At 39.7% G+C, this 21,827-nt stretch overlaps 1 protein-coding gene across 2 annotated transcripts in view; it reads right to left on the minus strand.

Annotated features, from left to right (window-relative positions):
• Positions 1-21,827, minus strand: part of LOC126248178 (filamin-A) — a 564,033-nt gene that overhangs the window by 292,561 nt on the left and 249,645 nt on the right. For both annotated transcript variants that reach the window (XM_049948949.1, XM_049948948.1), the window contains exons 6-7: positions 7,142-7,280; positions 6,336-6,576 (exon numbers count right to left, since the gene is read on the minus strand). In XM_049948949.1, coding sequence (XP_049804906.1) covers positions 6,336-6,576; positions 7,142-7,280 — 380 coding nt within the window. The remainder of the gene's footprint in view (positions 1-6,335; positions 6,577-7,141; positions 7,281-21,827) is intronic.

Consider the following 21,827-nt stretch of genomic DNA (forward strand, 5'->3'; position numbering starts at 1 on the left):
CACCTTCTGGAGCAATATTTTGTGATCAACACAATCAAACACCTTAGTTAAATCAAAAAATATGACTAGTGTTCAAAACCTTTTGTTTAACCCATCCATTACCTCACAGAGAAAAGAGAATATAGCATTTTCAGTTGTTAAACGACTTCCAAAGCCGAACTGTACATTTGATAGCAAATCTTGTGATATAAAATTATAATTATCCTATCATACACAGCCTTTTCAATACCTTTAGCAAAACACTGATAGCATAGAAACAGGTCTAAAATTAGAATGAGATATTCACTCTGCAGAGGAGTGTGCGCTGATATGAAACTTCCTGGCAGATTAAAACTGTGTGCCGGACTGAGACTCGAACTCGGGACCTTTGCCTTTCGTAGGCAAGTGCTCACCAACTGAGCTACCCAAGCATGACTCACGCCCCGTCCTCACAGCTTCACTTCTGCCAGTACCTCGTCTCCTACCTTCCAAACTTTACAGAAGCTCTGCTTCTGTAAATTTTTGAAGGTAGGAGACAAGGCACTGGCAGAAGTGAAGCTGTGAGGACGGGGCATGAGCCGTGCTTGGGTAGCTCAGTTGGTAAGCACTTGCCCACGAAAGGCAAAGGTCCCGAGTTTGAGTCTCAGTCCGGCACACAGTTTTAATCTGCCAGGTAGTTTCAGGTCTAAAATTATCTTCATTATCCCTTTCTCCCTTTTTATAAAGCTACTTTATTACTGAGCACTTTAATCGCTCAGGAAACTGACCATTGCTAAAATAAAAACTACAAATATGGCTAAATACAGGACTAACATGTGCAGCACAGTACTTTAATATTCTGCTAGACACTCCATCATAACCATGACAGCCCTTAGTCTTCAGTGATTTAATTATTGACTCAATCTCTCTCTTGTCTGTGTCACAGAGGAGTATTTCAGACATCAATTTTGGAAAGGCATTTGCCAAGGATATTTTACGATTTCCTGTAGAAACTAAATTTTTATTTAATTCATCAGTGCTCAGAAAATGATTGTTAAATACTGTACATTTATCTGATTTACTAGTAACAGAAATATTTTTACTGCGAACTGACTTTATATCGTCGACCCAGTGCTGCTGAACAGATACTTCCTTCACAACTGACCATATGGTTTTAATTTTATCCTGTGAATTAGCTATTCTATTTGCATACGACATACTCTTTGCCTTCCTAATAACATTTTAAGCACCTTACAATACTGTTTGTAATGGGCTACTGTAGCCTGATTGTGACTACTTCTAACATTTTGATGTTATTCCCGCTTTGTTCTACATGATATCCTTATCCCACTAGTCAGCCATCCAGGCTGCCTATTACTGCTAATACTGTGTTTAGAGCATTCTAATGGAAAGCAACTCTCAAAGAGTATGAGAAATGTGTTAAGGAAAGTATTATATTTCTCATCTATGTTATCGACACTCTAAACCTCCTGCCACTCTTGTTCCTTGACACAGTTTACAAAACTCTATTGCTGTTGGATTAACTTTCGTACATAGTTTGTAATTAAATGTGACATTTGTTTGAGTACTAAAAGTCTTTTAGTGCTAAAATTTGTGCATCATGATCTGAAAGGCCATTCACCTTTTTACTAACAGAATGCCCATCTAGTAATGAAGATGGAATAAAAATATTGTCTATGGCTGTGTTACTGTTTCCCTGCACCCTAGTTGGAAAAAACACAATCTGCATCAGATCATATTAATTTATGAGATCTACCAACATCCTTTTTCTTGCACCATCATATACAAAATTTATATTGAAGTCACCACATATAACTAATTTCTGGTACTTCCTACAAAGTGAATCATGAACCCTCTCTAGCTTGAACAGAAATGCTCTGAAGTTGGAGTTAGGGGACCTATAAACAACAACAATTAGAAGTTTAGTTTCACAAAATTCAACTGCTTCTGCACAACATTCAAATATCTGTTCAATGTAGTGCCATGAAATGTCTGTCGACTCAAATGGGTACATAGCCACTCCCCCACCCCACAAAGAACTCTTTGGAAAACAGCCAGCTAATCTGTATCCAGGTAAAAGAAGCTTCTGAATTATCAAATTATTTAAGTGGTGCTCTGATATACCAATAATTTCAGAGTCAACATCTATATGCTAATTCCTTCTCTACATTACAGCCTCTGAAAGTGAGCCCTTAGTTACAGGAACTTCCTTTAAGCAGGTACACCTACCAGCTGACTTCAATCTAAAAAAGGTGCAGCTCTAACACCAACTACTACAGGAATTTTTCCATGAGTGATCCCACCACCACCAGTCACTACACTGTCACCTATAAGCTATGCCAGCCTCCCCTTCCCATATTGAGGCGCAGGCCATGCCTAGTGACTCCCAATCTAGTGATGGACCCAACTGGCACCACCGAGATGTCACCCATGCCCTCTGCCATCAGCACCTTCCCCAGCCCCACGTTAACCCACCTAACAGCTGCATTAAGATGAGGTCGTTCATGGCGCTGAAACAGTTGCACGAAATGCACATTAGTGCCACCAGTTTGAATAGCTATTTTTATCAGGTCACCACCTACATCATATTCCCCAACCCTATCAAGACTGTTCTCTGCTCCACCCACTATAACTATCTGATCCTCCTTTGTAAAATTCCTACATAACTTCCCTATGCTGTCAGTCACTTGAGCCAATCCTGCACTAGACTTCACAATGCTGGTGACCTGGTATTCACTCCCCAACACTTCCTGCAACTGCTGGTCCACACCTCTACCATGCAAACTACTAGCAGCAGAACCGCCTCCTTTCTGTTAGACTATGCAGCTGACATAGGCCTCCTAACTGCTGAGGACTGCTACATGTTCCCTACATCTACAGCTACACGAGGCTCCTCTCATTTCAACTCTGACAGTTGGTCAAATCTATTGAATATACGCAAAGTATAACTGTCTGAATACCTCCTCTTCCTAGCTATCCTCTTACCAACTGCCAGTTCCCATTCCCCGCCACCCTTCACCCTCATCAACCTATCTAGTTCCTCCTTTGCACATTTTAACTGCACCTGAAGGGCACAGATCTTATGCTCCTGCTTCTCTATCAACTTATTTCTACTACAGATTATTCATTCCCAGGAGAAGATTTCACTAGAATGCCCACTGGCTTCCCCACCGCATTCCCCCCAATGAAAATACTTTGAACAAATCCCACACTGTAACCCACTACTCACAAACCTACGACAGAGCCCACACTTCTCACTCATGATAAAATTTTACAGTTACTGAAAAAACTATATTTCTACCCTACCAAAGTTCAGTTACACCATTAGAACTATTTATAGAACTAACAATAGTGGTCTTTAAATTCTCTGCCTACTAAGAAAGCAACTACTTGTATTAATAGTACTACACCACAGCTAATACCAATCCCAACAAAACTTCACGAAATTATTAGCTAAAATCAAAAATTCAAATGGCCACTGGAACACTCAACAAACTTAAAACATTGAATGAAAACTTTACTGAAATATTTCACTAGAAACAATAAGACACGTCAACTGAAAACTAATGCACAAAATTTACCAAACGACTTCAACGCACAGAAACACTACAAAACAGATCGGGTGAACGTTTCCAAAACTTTATTAAATCCTTATTTCACCACAAACAGCACGAAACACTGCTCAATGGTTCAAATGGCTCTGAGCACTATGGGACTCAACTTCTGAGGTCATTAGTCCCCTAGAACTTAGAACTAGTTCAACCTAACTAACCTATGGACATCACACACATCCATGCCCGAGGCAGGATTCGAACCTGCGACCGTAGCGGTCTCGTGGTTCCAAACTGCAGTGCCCAGAACCACGCGGCCACTTCGGTCGGCAAACACCGCTGAAAACCATTAAATTTGATAATTGTATAACAGTGCACAAATAAGTTTGTCAGTACTTAGCTTTATAACCGCTACAGCTGCACTGCACCCCACAAAATGTAAACACACTGCTGAGTCACGAGGCTCAGACATGGTCGTGTTTTTCATGAAGGGGGCTTGCACTCCTTGTTTTGCATTGGGCTATCACGTCACAGGCCTACATTGATGTTTTAAGCACCTTCTTGCTTCCCACTGTTGAAGAGCAACTGCATCTTTCAACACAATTGAGCACCTGTTCATAACGCACAGCCTGTGGCAGAGTGGTTACACGACAGTAACATCCCTGTAATGGACTGGCTTGCACAGAGCCCTGACCTGAATCCTATATCCTATAGAACACCTTTGGAATGGTTTGGAATGCCGACTTCGTGCCAGGCCTCACCGACTGACATCGATACCTTTCTTCAGTGCAGCACTCAGTGAAGAATGCAATGCCATTCCCCAAGACACCTTCCAGCACCTGATTGAACGTATGCCTGTTAGAGTGGAAGCGGCCATCAAGGCTAAGGTTGGGCCAACACCAAATTGAATTCCAGCATTACAGATGGAGGGTGCCACAAACTTTTAAGTCATTTTCAGCCAGGTTTCCGGATACTTTTGATCACATAGTGTATCTAGGCATAATGTTGCAAAGAATATGAAGTGAAATAAGTGCATAAGGTCTGTAGTAGGGAAGGCAAATGGTCAACTTTATTAGGAGAATTTTGAGAAAATGTAGTTCATCTGTAAAGGAGACCACATATAGGACACAAGTGCGACCCACTGTTGAGTACTGTTAAGAGTGTTCGGGATCCGCACCGGGTCGGATTAAAGAGAAATGTAGAAGCAGTTCAGAGGCAGGTTGCTAGATTTGTTACTGACAGCTGAGACAACATGCAAGTCTTACGCAGATACTTCGGGAACTCAAATGGGAATCACTTGAGGGAAAACAGTGTTCTTTTTAAGGAGCACTATTGAAGAAATTTAGGAACTAACAATTGAGGCTGAATGCAGCCACCAATGTACATTTCACGTATGGATCTTGAAGATACAATTAGAGAGATTAGGGCTCGTATGGAGGCTTACAGACAGTCATTTTAGTCATTTTTTCACTGTTTGCAAATGGAACAGAAAGGAAATGACTAGTGGTGGTACAGGGTACCCTCTGCCACGCACCATATAGTGGCTTGCAGAATATGTATATGTACTTTGACCCCACTGTGTCCCTGCATGCTCTCAGAAGCAGTTTTACATCACAACTTCATAAAATGTCTGTTTCAAGCCAGGTCAATCTAGACAAAATTCTTGAGCTTTTGACTGCTATAACCATTCTATCAAAGCTACTGACAGGTAGGATAAGCATGGTGTGCCTTACGCAGACAAGATAATTGCATTCAGAACATTCCAGATATGTCTTAGGTCCCCTTTACAACTGGGTTGTCTTCAAAAATCGACAACACGTTATCCGTTATGATAATGGCTTAGTATATTTCAAAATGCACAGTTGCTTATCGTTAGCAGTCCACATTAAACTGTATGTTCCCCTAAAAGTGGCTATGTGACAGTTCACAGAGTGGGGGAAGGCAAGGATATACTGATGTCCATAGAATGGTGTTTAGAAAATCACTGTGATATCCAAACCAATCTGCAGACTGAAGACAGTTATTTGTTATCTGGGCTGAACTTGCAATTGTTTCACCAGTGTGCTTTATGGGCAAGATGAATTTATTATTTGGGAAGTAATAATTCGGTGGTCAAATTAACTGCTGGGAAGTTTAACTACTCTCCGATATACATAAACAAATACAATTTCATTGCTTCAAAGTACCTAATTTTGACTCTGTGTCTTCTCTAAATTTTGGAAGGTCTCATCTCCCATCTAAAACACAGATCAAGAAATCTGCAGCAATAGACATCAAAGAAGAATTTAAATGTCCCGTTTAGATCCTTCTCCTAAGTCCAATTCACAGAAATACTGATAATATTTCTTAGAATTCTACCATCATTATCAATGCTAAATGAAACTTCCTGGCAGATTAAAACTGTCTCTTCTTATGTGCACACCACTAAGTATGGCTACCCTATTCTTCACATGCAAGAAAAGTTGCTTAGTGACTCGTCTCTACATTCATTTTATGTTTTGAGAAATAATGCTTTCATATCATTGATACAGGCATAATCTTGTCACTAGTTTACACACAATGTAAATATACGTTTCTAATGACTGGGTTGGTAGGCGGATGAACAAGGCAAAGGTTTCCGACTGAAGTACTTACTAGTGCGTAAACTATATGCTAGTTTTACTGCAGACTTTGATTAAATATCAGAATATATTCACAAGCATGCAAGGAAATACAAGAGGAGAATGTAAAACCATTCATATAATAAATCTGACTTTTCACATAGCACAAACTGTACAATTTCAAAACACTTTCAGTAGTACTTACCTTTTGTTGAAATATCAAAATATGTAGGTCTATTTATCATGACTCCTTCTGGCTGCAAACCAGGGCCTGATGCTGTCACTTTGGTTGGATCTCCAGCATGACCCTCAACAAGCACATTGTAAGGCGATTTTGGTATTTCTCGTCCCGCAAATTTAACAGAAACTTTATGGTTACCTTCAACTTTTGGAATGTAAGAGACACTATAGGTGAGATTACGATCATTGTTGAATCTAATATCAACCTGCAAATTTTGAAAATCAGATTTATACATCAACTACATCATAAATGAGTGATGAAATGTAATTATTCTCTAGAAACATTAACTATGAGAGGCAGAACAAGTTTTAAATACAGTATTTTATAAATGTAGCACAAAATAAGGCTACCACCAGTTAACAGCTAATATCCCTTACGGCTACTAATGTTAGCTACCATAAAAATAATAACCAAAGCAAAAATGAAAGACTCAAATTTAAAATTAAAAAAGTCACAGGACCGTGCGAAAAACCGTTAACGTAAGGCGAAAAAAAAAAAAATCAATGTCACGGTAAAGAAAACGAATCACGCGCAAAAAATTGTCATGAGAATGCGCAAAAAAGTTACAACAATGTGGTAAAAGCAACAACACGTGCGCGGGAAAATGTCGAAATAAGCGTGTAGAAAAGTTGCGAAGGGGGACAGAAAAAACAGGATACGAGAAAAATAACACACAGGAACAATGGGATAAACATTAACGACAAATTTTATCGGGAGCATTTCTACAGAAAAAACAGATTACATATCATTAGTGGAAAATGTGTACTCACTGGCTCTCTGTTGCCTTTCGGGTCTTCTACCGTAACTTCTACTTTCCCTTTTCCTGCTGAGAAGGTCTCAACAGTGAAATTTGCTGGTGCGCCTACGACTGGTCCCATGGGCTCTATACCAGGCCCATAAGCCCGGACCCTGTGACACAATTTTAAACATTTTCTTTCATTTGCTGTGAAATACAATTTTTCAGCAATCCTTATAAACTTAAGTACATCAATATTTCTTATAAATGAACACAAGTGAGGTCATATTACAGCTAAATTTTCTTACATATGTGGAGCATAAAGAACTTTGACTTCCATCTTGCATCATCCACGTGCAACTGAACCACCAACGTCCTCAGAAGTATTTTGTACCCACAATTCCTTGAAAGTTTAAAATCTTGTCACAGATGTTAACATCACTGGAGCACTTAGACGGAAAGATTAAATTAATATCGAATGTGAGCCATTCTAGAACAAAGCTGACTGGTATTTAATACATACCGGTGTCTCTAAATCAGTCCCAACGTGCATTTTCTATAAATCTGACAACAAGATATGCAACTAAATATGATATGGTATACAACGCAGAGTGTGTCCAGGCCGGGTATCAGTTATGATGGCGCGGAAGGGGGGGGGGGGGGTTGATGCGGAGCACTTAATTTCGCAGCTAGGGGAGGGATGTACCAATCAAACTAAGATATTTTATAGCATAAAATATCAAAATTACTGAAAATGTGTTTATTGAGCACCAAACAAACTAATTCTACCAGTTCATAACAGGTACCTAATGTAGTTAACAGGGTGAGATATACATGGTTGTCAGAAACAGTTTGAAAAGCTTTTGCGGGTGTTGTAAGGTTGGTTGTACTGAGAAATATTTGTTAACAAAAAAATTAGATACTTTCCGCCGTTTCATATTTAATTAACATTGGAGCTAGTCAATCAGTCCGTCGCGCGCGCAAATTCAAGCAGCCCGCCAGACAATTAGTGTCAGTTGTCCCCACAGCTTAGATGATGGCGCACGAGATAGCTCAGCCTGTGGCACGGGTTCCATCCTTACTTCCGTCCTATGTACAGTTTTTATATCGCCCCTCTAGTTTGGTTTTAGTAAACCAAACGAAGCACACATTTGGCGACACCGTCTCCGGCGGGTCGCTTGAATTTGCACGCGCAACGGCCTGACTGACTAACTTCAGTGCTAATTGACCCGGTAACGGCCCAACGTATGGAAGTTTTTTTTTTTTTTTTTTTTTCGTAACAGTTCTCAGCACAACCTACACTGCAACACCCTTACAAGTTTTTCACACTGTTTCTGACCACATATTATTTTGCTACCGTGTAGGTACACGAAATACTACAAAATACTTTCCATATTCCCATACTATTTGTCATTGGCTATTAAAAATACGCAAAAAAAACTTCACAAATCGTATGTACAACGCTCATGAGTCTGTCTAGAACCCACAGTCATCTGGAATTATCAGTTATAACGATAAAAGCGGCGAAGGGCCCAAGTAATTTTTAGATATTACGACAAATGGCTCCAACTGATACGTTTGTCTGGTGGGGTAGGCTTGCTAAAGTCGTAATTTTTTCTGGGGGAGGGAGGTTGGAAGGGGGCAGGAGGGGGCAGAGGTACCTCCTTGGTCCTCGCCGAGTTGGCATTCTTTTTTTATTTATTATGGCCTTCGGTATGATCTGCTCAACCAGCTTCTGGTATACGACATGCTACAAAATATGGTGACCCATATTTTAGTAAATAAAAGAAGCTACCTTTATACTCAATGAGTAGTTTCTTAACAGCATAGGTCATCAACATTTCATCTCTCTTGAGGAACCTGTTGTGTATGAGCAGTGGTAGTACTGAGACATTTTCATACTTCACTGCTCAACAAAAGTTCAGAATACTATTGTAAAATGTAGTCTACAATATTACAGGTCTCACTGACCTAGACACTTCATGCATTATCCAGTTAGAGCCCATATACTGGGTAGTGTTTACTACTGGCCTGCATTGTGACCATTTCGCAGCCATGTAAATATACCGCTGCCACAGCGGCACACTGCGAGCAACCCAGTGTTGACAACAAATGGCTCTGAGCACTATGGGACTTAACTGCTGTGGTCATCAGTCTCCTAGAACTTAGAACTACTTAAACCTAACTAACCCAAGGACACCACACACATCCATGCCCGAGGCAGGATTCAAACCTGCTCCAGACTGTAGCGCCTAGAACCGCTCGGCTACTCCGGCCGTCAGTGTTGACAACAGCTTCATTCAATTTGTATTCAGCACTGCAGTAACATGCCACGTAGAGGCATACAACACAGTGATAGAGTCAGGATAGTCGCTTTACTTTCGGCAGGTCATACACACCGGGATGTTGCCAGTCAGTTACGTGGCACTCAGAGTGGTGTGTGTAAGGTCTGCTGAAAGTACTGTTAGATAGAAACTGTGAATAATAGACCTCACAGTAGTCATCCTCATATGGAAAAATCTATGCAGGATCGTTTCCTCCAATGGTCAGCTTGCAGGAGCCCAACATCAGTTGCCAGAAATTTTGGAAATGACTTAACCCAGGCAACAGGGATTTGTATCTCAGACCAAACAGTGCATAGAAGTGGACCACTGCAGAATAGAGTGATGTCATGTTTGCTGACAAGACCAGGATTAGTTTACAACCAGACACTAGACACGTTAGGGTGTGGAAAAGCACTAGACAACACCAGCAATGCCATTATATTCAGGAAGTCCACCCATTTACAGGTGGAAGTGTAATATTCTGGGTGGCAATAATGATGGCGAGGCAGACCTCTCTAATTCCCATCTACGGCAATTAGACAGGTGCCCAATACCTCCGAGAAGTCCTACAAATGATTCTAAGGCCCTACAGATGTGAAGTTTTTGACAGTTTCATTCTAGTCGATGAAAATCCAAGACCGCATTGTGCTCTGGCAGTGTCTCGATATCTTTTAAGGTGCAACATCAGTTGACTGTATTGGCCAGAACAGTCCCCACAGATAAATGCTATTGAGAATGCATGGGACCTGTTTAATGTGGCCATTGCACAATGTCCAAATCCACTTGACTATCTTCAAGACCTCACTGAAGCTGCAATTCAGTAGTGGGATCTCATACCCCAAGACAAACTTTATGGTCTCACCCACAGCATGCCTCACCAAGTGGAAGAACTCGCCCATGTCCAGGGAGGACATACTACTGAAGACATAATCACCACCACTGCTTTTATTTTCAAAATGTACACTTAGGAGTGGGCCTGCTTTGTTTTGTCAAGATTTTTTGTAACTAACCCAAGATTTTTTGTTACTAACCAAAATCGTTCTTGTTTTCAGAAGGAATTATGTTTATTTTGATAATAAGGTACTGTACAAATCTCAGTGGGTGTTCTGTAAGAAGTCACTGTGGTAAACTCTATGATATTCCAAACTTTTTTTGACATGTGTATTTACTTTTTGCTGCTTGAGTGACCAATATCGTTTATTAATAAAGTTTATTTAGTAGCTTTTATCTGTTTAAATTTCCAGAAACTAAGTGCATATTCACTGTGTCCAATAAAGTCACAGCTTCTGTTTATTTTTTCCATACGGGATAGCAGTCTTGAGAGTCTGGTTTTTTTTATTGCTTTGGTGTATGTACATATGGCATTTTGTGAGAAAATTTGCCACTGTTAGAAATTAGCAGTATACAGTTTTCTATAGCACAAGCTGCCTACCAGATGAGCCTCATTCATTGTAGATGGGTGTCTCCTGCCATAGTTTGTGTAAACCTAATGTGTCAAGTTAGTTGCTCGCATTTCACCTCATAACTCTAGATAAAGGTACATTTTCTCTCGTGCCTCTCCCCCTCCCCTTCACCATATGATACAACTAAAGTCTGTGCAAACTTTACATATGAAGTTTGCACTGACGGGAAAACCACATGGCTTTATACAGACACTGGAAAGTGTTCTAGAACACTAAGCATATTAAGGAGGCTGAGGGCTAGTGCCCAGGTCTGCAACTACAGTATTTCACAGTGAAAATCATAAAGACCCCTTTATATTGAAGTGAATGTCCAACAGTGAACAAGAATTCCCTCTGGTGTAATCGCTAGGTGTGCACATAAGCGTGTTTTGCATTTGCAGCTGTTTGCTACTGGTCCACTGTTGGTCAGTTTTTCAGCGAACCATCCAAGGAGGTTCATGTCCTCTCCACTGTGGCAACATGAGTACCAAAAGCTTTCGTCTGCTTTCATTATCCTTCATTCATCCAGAAAATCCCTACAGCCTGCGGGATGTAATCTGTGTACGTGTGAATGCCACCCCCCTCCCTGCCTGCCTCCTTCCATCCCCTCCCCCCAACAAGTTACATATAACATCCAAATACTTTTTGATTAGTACAATAAATTAATTCTATTTGATCTTTCTGTAGCAGCACTAGCAGTTTTTGCATTTTATTGCTTTAAGTCTGTTGCACTTCACATGGTCTAAAAATTCTGCCACAGGATAGAGGCAGTGATATAATAAGAATGCCACTTAGGAATTTATAAAACGGCGAAAATAGGAAATGGCAGAGCGTTAGACATTTGTATAACACTATTTGTAGTGTAGGTTTTAAAGGCTGTTTTCCTTACTGACTGGACATGGGGTTCATGTTTTTGCCTGGTGTCACGTTCATGTATATCAAAGTTTTTATTTTTCCCTTTTAAAGTCTCTCTCACATACACTCCTGGAAATTGAAATAAGAACACCGTGAATTCATTGTCCCAGGAAGGGGAAACTTTATTGACACATTCCTGGGGTCAGATACATCACATGATCACACTGACAGAACCACAGGCACATAGACACAGGCAACAGAGCATGCACAATGTCGGCACTAGTACAGTGTATATCCACCTTTCGCAGCAATGCAGGCTGCTATTCTCCCATGGAGACGATCGTAGATATGCTGGATGTAGTCCTGTGGAACGGCTTGCCATGCCATTTCCACCTGGCGCCTCACTTGGACCAGCGTTCGTGCTGGACGTGCAGACCGCGTGAGACGACGCTTCATCCAGTCCCAAACATGCTCAATGGGGGACAGATCCGGAGATCTTGCTGGCCAGGGTAGTTGACTTACACCTTCTAGAGCACGTTGGGTGGCACGGGATACATGCGGACGTGCATTGTCCTGTTGGAACAGCAAGTTCCCTTGCCGGTCTAGGAATGGTAGAACGATGGGTTCGATGACGGTTTGGATGTACCGTGCACTATTCAGTGTCCCCTCGACGATCACCAGTGGTGTACGGCCAGTGTAGGAGATCGCTCCCCACACCATGGTGCCGGGTGTTGGCCCTGTGTGCCTCGGTCGTATGCAGTCCTGATTGTGGCGCTCACTTGCACGGCGCCAAACACGCATACGACCATCATTGGCACCAAGGCAGAAGCGACTCTCATCGCTGAAGACGACACGTCTCCATTCGTCCCTCCATTCACGCCTGTCGCGACACCACTGGAGGCGGGCTGCACGATGTTGGGGCGTGAGCGGAAGACGGCCTAACGGTGTGCGGGACCGTAGCCCAGCTTCATGGAGACGGTTGCGAATGGTCCTCGCCGATACCCCAGGAGCAACAGTGTCCCTAATTTGCTGGGAAGTGGCGGTGCGGTCCCCTACGGCACTGCGTAGGATCCTACGGTCTTGGCGTGCATCCGTGCGTCGCTGCGGTCCGGTCCCAGGTCGACGGGCACGTGAACCTTCCGCCGACCACTGGCGACAACATCCATGTACTGTGGAGACCTCACGCCCCACGTGTTGAGCAACTCGGCGGTACGTCCACCCGGCCTCCCGCATGCCCACTATACGCCCTCGCTCAAAGTCCGTCAACTGCACATACGGTTCACGTCCACGCTGTCGCGGCATGCTACCAGTGTTAAAGACTGCGATGGAGCTCCGTATGCCACGGCAAACTGGCTGACACTGACGGCGGCGGTGCACAAATGCTGCGCAGCTAGCGCCATTCGACAGCCAACACCGCGGTTCCTGGTGTGTCCGCTGTGCCGTGCGTGTGATCATTGCTTGTACAGCCCTCTCGCAGTGTCCGGAGCAAGTATGGTGGGTCTGACACACCGGTGTCAATGTGTTCTGTTTTCCATTTCCAGGAGTGTATTTACATGTTTCTATTTTTTTTTTTTTAATTTGAGCAATATGGAAGCTTGCTTTATGTACATGTAAACATAGAACATAGCATACTTTCTTCAGTGTCACATTGTTTTTTGCTATGTGTGTGCCGTTTAAAGTAGAGTTGAAGTCATATAACAAAAAAATTTGTTTCAAATGAGAGTTTGATTCCACTGGCATTTATTGTAACAGAAACTTAAAACAGTTGTTTTAGATGTATTTATTATTAGCTTATCTCTTCCAAATGAGTCATTTAGCTGGTCTGTAGCTTGCTTTATTTTTACTGTTCTGCTGGGGTTTTCCTTGTAAGAATGATGGTAGTATCTGCTGCAAACAAGGTATTTTTTTGTGATTCAGTGCTTAGATCTATGTCATTTATGCATGTAAGGAAAGTGATAGGTCCCAGATGGATCCTTGAGGCACTCCCCTTATTCCTGCATCTGAAAAATATGTTCTAGTGCTGTCATTTAGTTTGTGTGTTATTACTACTTTCTGTTACCAATTTATTATTTGAGGAGAAGCATTTTAATGCCATACTTTTGGAGCTTTTCCTTAGGACATTGTGGCCAAAGACCTCAAACGCTTTGCTTGCATCTAAGAAAATACCAGCAATAGTTTGTTTTTTGTCCAATGTTTCTAGAGCATATTTTTAAAAAATTTAGTGCCACTAGCCATGGATTTATTTTTTGAAAACCAGGCTGGGCATTGGGGACGATTTTGTTCTAGTCCAGGAATATCATTAAGCTGTTACACATGCTTCTTTCAGCAAGTTTGGCAAAAACTAATATTGTAGAGACTGGTTTACAGTTTTCCAAATTTGCCTTTTCACCTTTTGCATGAATAGCAATCACACTGGTGTCAATTCTAAGACAATCAGGAAAGTTTCCTGCCGTGAAGGATGAGTTGACAATCTCTGCAAGGGGTTTTGAAGGTTGGTCATTATCGACATGAGTTATGTGAGCTACGGATTGATCCGAAGAGAATGAAATGTTGGTGATTGGGGAATATAGATATCATACATGCTTCTGGAATCCAAGAAATCCAAAGCACAAATGCCAAAGGAAAATCAATATGGGGACATGAGAAAGTCGATAAATTCATTAGATGTTTGCATCAAGAGAGTACATAAGACCAAGCTTCGTACTTCTTTTTATTGAAAAGGAAAAGGAGAATAAATTTCTTTGAAAGTAAACAATCATCTTTCAAGCTGATTAAAATTAAAAATATAAGAAAGACGTTTAATTATATGGTTGATGCAGCAGTGAAATGTCTGAGATTTTTTACGTAACATAAAAATGGTTTACCCTGGCTCATGCTGTCCATCCTCTAAGTCTGTAGAAGATTTTATCAAGTACTCTATGTAACAAGTCGTATGTCTATGTCAGTCATATTTTATTGACATTATTTCCTTATACATATTTTAATAAAATCCTTGAAATGCTTTGCATACATGACAGCACACATCAGAAACTATCTGACATAAACCAGCTATTGAAATGGGATACAATCACTACTGTAAATATTTTCAGAGTGTAAATGTATGTTTAGGTTATGTGGACCACTGGTAATTAGTATTCTGTTTCTAATTTTCATCCTCCATTGTAATGAGTAGCCAGCAAAAAGCATCAACCACCATGTGTTCAAAATTTTGGGCTAGTACTAAGAAAAGCTGGAGCTGCAATTGAGTGTTCAGTGTTAACTACATTACCTCCACACATTTCACATTTACATACAAATTGTGACCCCTGAATTCTTCCTTTCCTATGCCAAGTTGTACATTTCTGTTCTTCATGACTATAATGCACTGTATGAAATACATTACAGCAACATTAGAGAAAAAAAAAACCAACAACAACAGTGTATTCTTTTATGTTTTGTTCCCTGGCGTTCTCTCTGTTCACTTCAGTGTGAATGTTTATTTGCAGGTACAAATCAATAATGGTGCACACTAGCAAATCCTGTGCACATTATTTGTGAATGTGTGTTCTCTAGTGTTTGTTTCACTGTAAAGGGAGACTAAGAGAGATGGCTGAAATGCCAGCCACATTCCTCTAATGAATAGGTTTCAAACGTTGCCAGTGGGATACACCTCTCCTACTCTAGCAGTGATCTCAGTCTTTGAGGTCTGGCAATCACAAACAGTGGGAGAGAAATGTCACTAGCTGTGATATATGCAGATACAAGATTAGATGCCTCTTCAGTAAATAGCATCACAGGAGGGAAAAGAATTCTATGTGCACTCTACTGTATATGCATGTCAGGTGGAATTGATGCCACTCAAGGGTGATCAAAAGCACAACTTGCAGTCAACTGCAGGCTGACAATGACATTGGCATCAATGATGTGTGTCATCTGGAGTTAGACTCTTCTCAGTTCCTTCCTGAGACTGGCAGAAGCAATGAAAACAGCTTTATTTCAGTCTGAAGATATTGGAATGACGCTGCATATAGACAGTTGTACTAAGGACTGATTGTGGATCTCTGCTCCAATTTAAAGAGTCTAAACCATATGGTTTTTACACCAGTTTCTTGTTCTGTCATTTCATGCCCTGAAGGTCAGGTTTGCGCTATGAACCACAGCAAGGCATTCAGGTAGCAGGGTACATGCAAAATGTGTTGTATATTTGATATTGAAATACTAGTAGTTAACTGCCTAAACCTTTGTAACAACTCTCAGATCCCGAGGAAGCATTCAGCCTAACTTAATACTAGAAAACAGTAGGGACATTTTCAACAAAATATGGAATGTTTATCAAAGATAATGTGGGCAGCAGCATAGTCCTCACTGCTGTAAAAAGACTCATTCATATAGACAATGCAATTAAATTTCTAGAGGCAATTGGCAGAACTGTGTCGACCCAGTCAGTATGCAACCATCTCTTATCAATTTCGCCTCTAGGTGTCCTTCATAAACAATAGTATGACCCTCTCCTCACAGCAGTGCTAACAAGGAAGGCAAGAAAACACATGGAATGGTACTTTTCTATCACGTCAGCTTCTCTTAGCCAATGAGTGTAGGATTTGTCCAGTGGTGCATTATCCTCACGGAAGTGTTTGGAGGTGACTGGGTACCGGGCACTCATTGGGCATGCATCCCACAGGGTGAGCAGGGAAGAGGATCAGTCATGTTTTAGGCCACTGCCATAAATGGATGTTGGATGCTTTTCACCACTATCATGGATAATTAGAGAGCTGTGTAGTATCTGTTGACCAGTCTTACAGTCAACATATTTGTGATGAATTCATCTTTCAAGATGATAATACACAAGCACAGCTCATCCACCTTGTGAACAGCCTCTGCCAAGTTCAGGAATTAAAGAAACTAAATGACATGTGCTATATGTTGATATGTGCTCCAGTGAGCGTGTGAAATCAAATGAGCCCCACAGTGTGTTATTGCTGAAACTCTCCTCACACATCAGGTGAAATGCCATTTACAAGGGAGATGAACTTGAGCAGTAACATCTGTATTACTTTATGGATAGCATGAGGAGGAGGATCCAAGCATGTTACATGTGAAGAAACGCGTTATTAAATGTCATCCACCAGTAGATTTATATTTCAAAGATGTTCACAGACTTATATCTTCTAACAAAAGCTTTATTTTGGTTATGGGTGTGTTTACTAACTAATCTAACCAATCTCAGGACTGAAGACCACAACAACAACAGCAACAACAACAACGTTATTTTTTAGCTTCATAAGGCTTGACTAAACCTACACACGTTCACAGATATGTAGGCGGAGGAAACATTGTTTTGAACAGTTTTCATACACAGTTTATCAAATAGGGTCATTAGGACTCTCCAATCCTTCCCCCACCCTCTTTCCACTCTTCACCTCCACCCTCCCCCCCCCCCCCTTCCTTCCCCAACAATGCATTCAGTTTTAGGAAGTAAACAACAACTTTGATTTTCCACGCTTTGTGCTGAGCAGCAGCTCTCTTCAAAAATATATAAATAAACAAAGTGCAGAATAAGTTAGTATAAGGTTATAAAAATAGTAGAGAACTTGTGTAGCCTGTTCTACTGTTCTATCATTTAAATGTCTAACTGTAATATTACAAAGGGATATGAAATGTAACGAACATATGAAATCAGACTCACACAAGACAAATGAAAGAATAAGATGTATTGGAATGATTTTTGTGATAATGCAGTGTGTCTGCTAAGGAAACAACAAAATACTAGGGTGATCTCTCAAGTAGGGCTAGCAGCAGATGTATAAGTAATACAGATATATGCTGGTAGGATCAGAACAGATGGATGCAGGCCACACAAAAGTGCAACAGAGATGCTGAGGGAACTTAAATGTGTATTTTTGAAATTAAAGTGATTTTATCACAAGACCTTGTTAAGTAAATTTAAAGAAATGGTATGTGAGGTAGACTGTGCAACAATTTTACTGTTTCACCCATACAACTTGCTTAGGTGTAATGAGAGTAAGTCAGGAGAGATTGGAGTGCATAAAAAGGCATATCAGTATACTTTTATCCTTATGCCAAATGGAAGAAAGCAAGCTTAGAGTTTAATGTCCTGAAGATACAAAGGTCATTAGAGACAGTGTGCTAGTTTGGATAGGTCAGGGAAGAGGAAGGAAATCCGCGATGTGCTTTTCAAGAGAACAACCCCGGGAATTACATTAACTTACGAGAGACTGTAGAAAATCTAAAACAATATGACCAGATGTAGGTAGCAATACATTTGTAAATAAAGAAAAGACAGAAAAAATTTAAAGACAGTTTTTTTTAAGCAAGACTAAGATGCAACTGTTGGAATGCAATTTTGCAATAACAATGACAATATACAATTACACATAGCAAATCATACAGCCAAAACAAGGATATTTGCCTTTTGCTGGTCAAAGTCAGTCAAAACCGACAGGCAAATCAGGTAGAAAAACAAATGTCACCCAACACTACATGACTGAAATGCTCATTAATGACATAAATTCTCACAATTACCAGGGAACCATTTTCTTAAAATGGAAACCCACACTTTACTGATAAATGAAAAACTGATCAGGCTCTCAGAATTGATTTATGACCTCACACAGTTACTAATATAAAAGACAGATTTACCAAAATAATAATATATCACTGAGTGTGGAAAATCATTTTGAAGCTGCAGCTGTGCAGTTGAATGAAATACAGGGAAAAGTCATAGTCATAGCAATATACAGACCACCTACTGGTGATGCAGACATATTCTTTAACCAATTAGAAATATAGCTTAATACTTTGTTCACTGATAGAGCCACTGTAGTTGTGTGTGGGGACTTCAATATTAATTTTATGAGTGAAAGTAGGCTAAAAGACCAGTTCCTAAATCTGTTATGTAGTTTCAACCTGCTTCCACACATACACACACCCACAAGAATAACAAATAATACAGTCAGTCTTATTGATAATATATTTTCAAATGTAGGATGCACAGAAGTTGAAGTAACAAATACTGATTTGGAATTATCAGACCACAATGCTCTTTTCCTCAAAATCCCTTCAAGGCCACTGAAAGGGGAAAAAACACACTTCATGTATAAAAGAAGTTTTTCTACAGAGAACTGTGTAGAATTCATAAACATGCTAACTAATGAGGCTTGGGCAGAAGTACTATCCCTAACAAATACAAATGATGCATATAACACATTTTCTTCCATTTTCATGGGATATTTTGAAATGTGTTTTCCAAAAAAGCTGTCAAAAATCAGGTCACATGGCAATACAAAGCCAAGTTCTTGGATCACAGCTGGCATCAAAACTTCCTGTGGAACTCTAAAGAGACTAATTTCTAAAACGAAAACATCCACAGTCCCACAATTCATAGAATATGTCAGGAATTACAAGAGGGTATATAGAAAAGTAATTACTAAAGCAAAATTCATGAGTAATGATAATTTTATAAGACAGTCTGAAAACAAATCAAAAGCCATTTGGGGTATTGTGAGACTGAAATGGGGAAGAGTTGTGAAAACCAGGACATTAGCCTCAAAAATTTTAAAAATGTCAATATTAATAAACAAGATTTGCCAAATTATATTAACAATTATTTCATAAATGCAGCAACTTCACTAAGCTTAAAATTTACAAACGAAGAAAAACCTGAATATCCAAAAACAGCTTGTAGGATGAGGGTAGAGCCAACAAATGAGGGTGAAGTGTTTAAAATGATATAAAGCTTGAAACCCGAAATGTCGGCTGGCATAGATTGGGTGCCTGTGTCAATCATAACAGAGACAGCACCACAAATCACAAAGCCCTTTGCACACATAGCCAATTTATCATTAAGTGAAGGAGCTTTTCCAGAAAGGCTGAAAATTTCAAAAGTGAAGCCATTATTTAAAAAACAGTGACAAGTATAAGGTAGAAAACTATCGCCAAATATCTCTCCTCCCAGCATTTTCAAAAATGCTAGAAAAACTGATGAAGCACTGAATCAACATATATCTAAATGACCATAATTTACTTAACAGAAATCAGCATGGCTTCCAAGCACGTAAAAATACCGAAACAGCAGTAATATGCTACACTGAACAAATAATCAAAAATCTAGAAAAAGATTATAGTATAGTAGAAGTAAATTTAGACCTCTCCAAAGCTTTCAACACTGTGAACCAGAACATTCTCTTAGAAAAATTGTAATCGTTGGGTATACATGGGATAGGAAAAAAATGGTTTGAATCATACCTAAAAAACATAACACAGGTTGTAGGACTGACATCAACTTACTCCAACCACAAAATAAATTCAGTATCAGAGGCAAAAACTGTAGAAATAGGAGTACCACAAGGCAGCATCCTAGGGCCCATATTGTTTCTTGTCTATACAAATTATTTTCACACCTCAGATGATGCAGCCAAAGCAATAATATTTGCAGATGATACTAGTGTGATAAGTGCACCAAAGCAATTGCTACAAACGACTGCTGATAAAGTACTAAATTACATCCACTCTTGGCTCAATGCAAACAGGTTGACATTGAATGTAAATAAAACAAATTATATGCAGTTCGGGAAAAGATGTCAAAACGTAAATCTCGATCTGATGTGGGGTGACAAAGCCTTAGACAGAGTGACATCCACAAAATTGCTGGGGATTCATGTGGATGAAAACTTAAATTTTAATGACCACGTAATAAAACTTGCACAGAAACTTAATTCAGCCTGTTTTGCTCTCAGAATTATTGCAAATGTTTGTACCTCAGAGGGTGCCAGAATGGCATATTTCAGCTATTTTCAATCTATTGCCACATACGGAATAAAATTTTGGGGTTCCACAACAGGGCGCCTAAAACAAATTTATTTGTTGCAGAAGAGGGCCATCCGAATAATCACTCACAGTCATCCACAGACACACTGCAAACCCATATTCAAAAAGCTTAGAATACTTACTATACCATCATTATACATATACAAATGTGTATGGTATGTCAGGACCCACATTGCAGATTTTCAGACAAATGCCAACTTTCATAACTACAATACCCGTAATAGCGCAGCACCCCATACTCAGCGAACAAAAAGAACGAATACACAAAGGTATGTGAGCCATGTCAGTGCAAAACTGTACAACGCACTGCCAGTCAACATCAGGCAGTTAGAAGATGATAACTAATTTAAAACAGAATGTAAAAAATTTCTAGTAGAACAATGTTTTTATTGTGTAAATGACTATGTAGGTCAATAAATTTTTTCTAATGATATTTATAAAGGCAAAATGTAAAATACTCAATATGTACCTAATCATTAATTACCTAATCATTAATTACATTTACATACTTAAAGGACAGCTGTTGTGTGATGTAAATATATACTTAAGCAGTGTTGTGTATATAAGGACTTGCCGTTTAGGGAGGACAAAACTAAAGCCTTATGAAAAACAGACTATGCATTTAAAATAACAAGCAGGGATGTATATAGGCTATATTACATTCATTGTATTATTATTAACCTCATTGTATTATTTTGTTTTGTACTTTTTTACGTATATATTGTTTGTGTCAATTTCTTTGAAATGACTTGACAACATCCATACAATATTTATTGTCAATGGATGGATAAATAAAATAAAATAAAACAAAATAAAATAAAATAAATAAAAATATAACTATATTTTTTTTACAGTAGATTATAACACATTGAAATCAAGAAATGCTGTTGCCTTTAATGAACCTAAGATGTCAAAGATCATAGAAAGTAACCCTCCAAGTAAACCAGAACATACAGTGAATAGAACATGTGATTTAAATATGCAGCTACAATAATGTCTTGTTGGGGCAGGATTCGGTTTGAAGTAATATTTTATCAGCATGTTTCTTTGTACACGATTTTCTGGTTTCAATTTTAGCTCACTCTCCAGGAAGTTTTGCAGCAAATAACACAAATAAATGCGTGAAATAATCACAAACCTTTCTTGACTGACTCATACCTGATGCCTTATCTTTTGTGGACCATGTTCTTAAGCTATGAAGGCACAATCCACAGCTTGCCTCTGCGTTTCCAATTGACACTACTCTCTTCTACATTGGGAATGTCAGGCATTG

This window comes from Schistocerca nitens, chromosome 3 (genome assembly GCF_023898315.1).
Source record: "Schistocerca nitens isolate TAMUIC-IGC-003100 chromosome 3, iqSchNite1.1, whole genome shotgun sequence".
NCBI lineage: Eukaryota > Metazoa > Arthropoda > Insecta > Orthoptera > Acrididae > Schistocerca > Schistocerca nitens.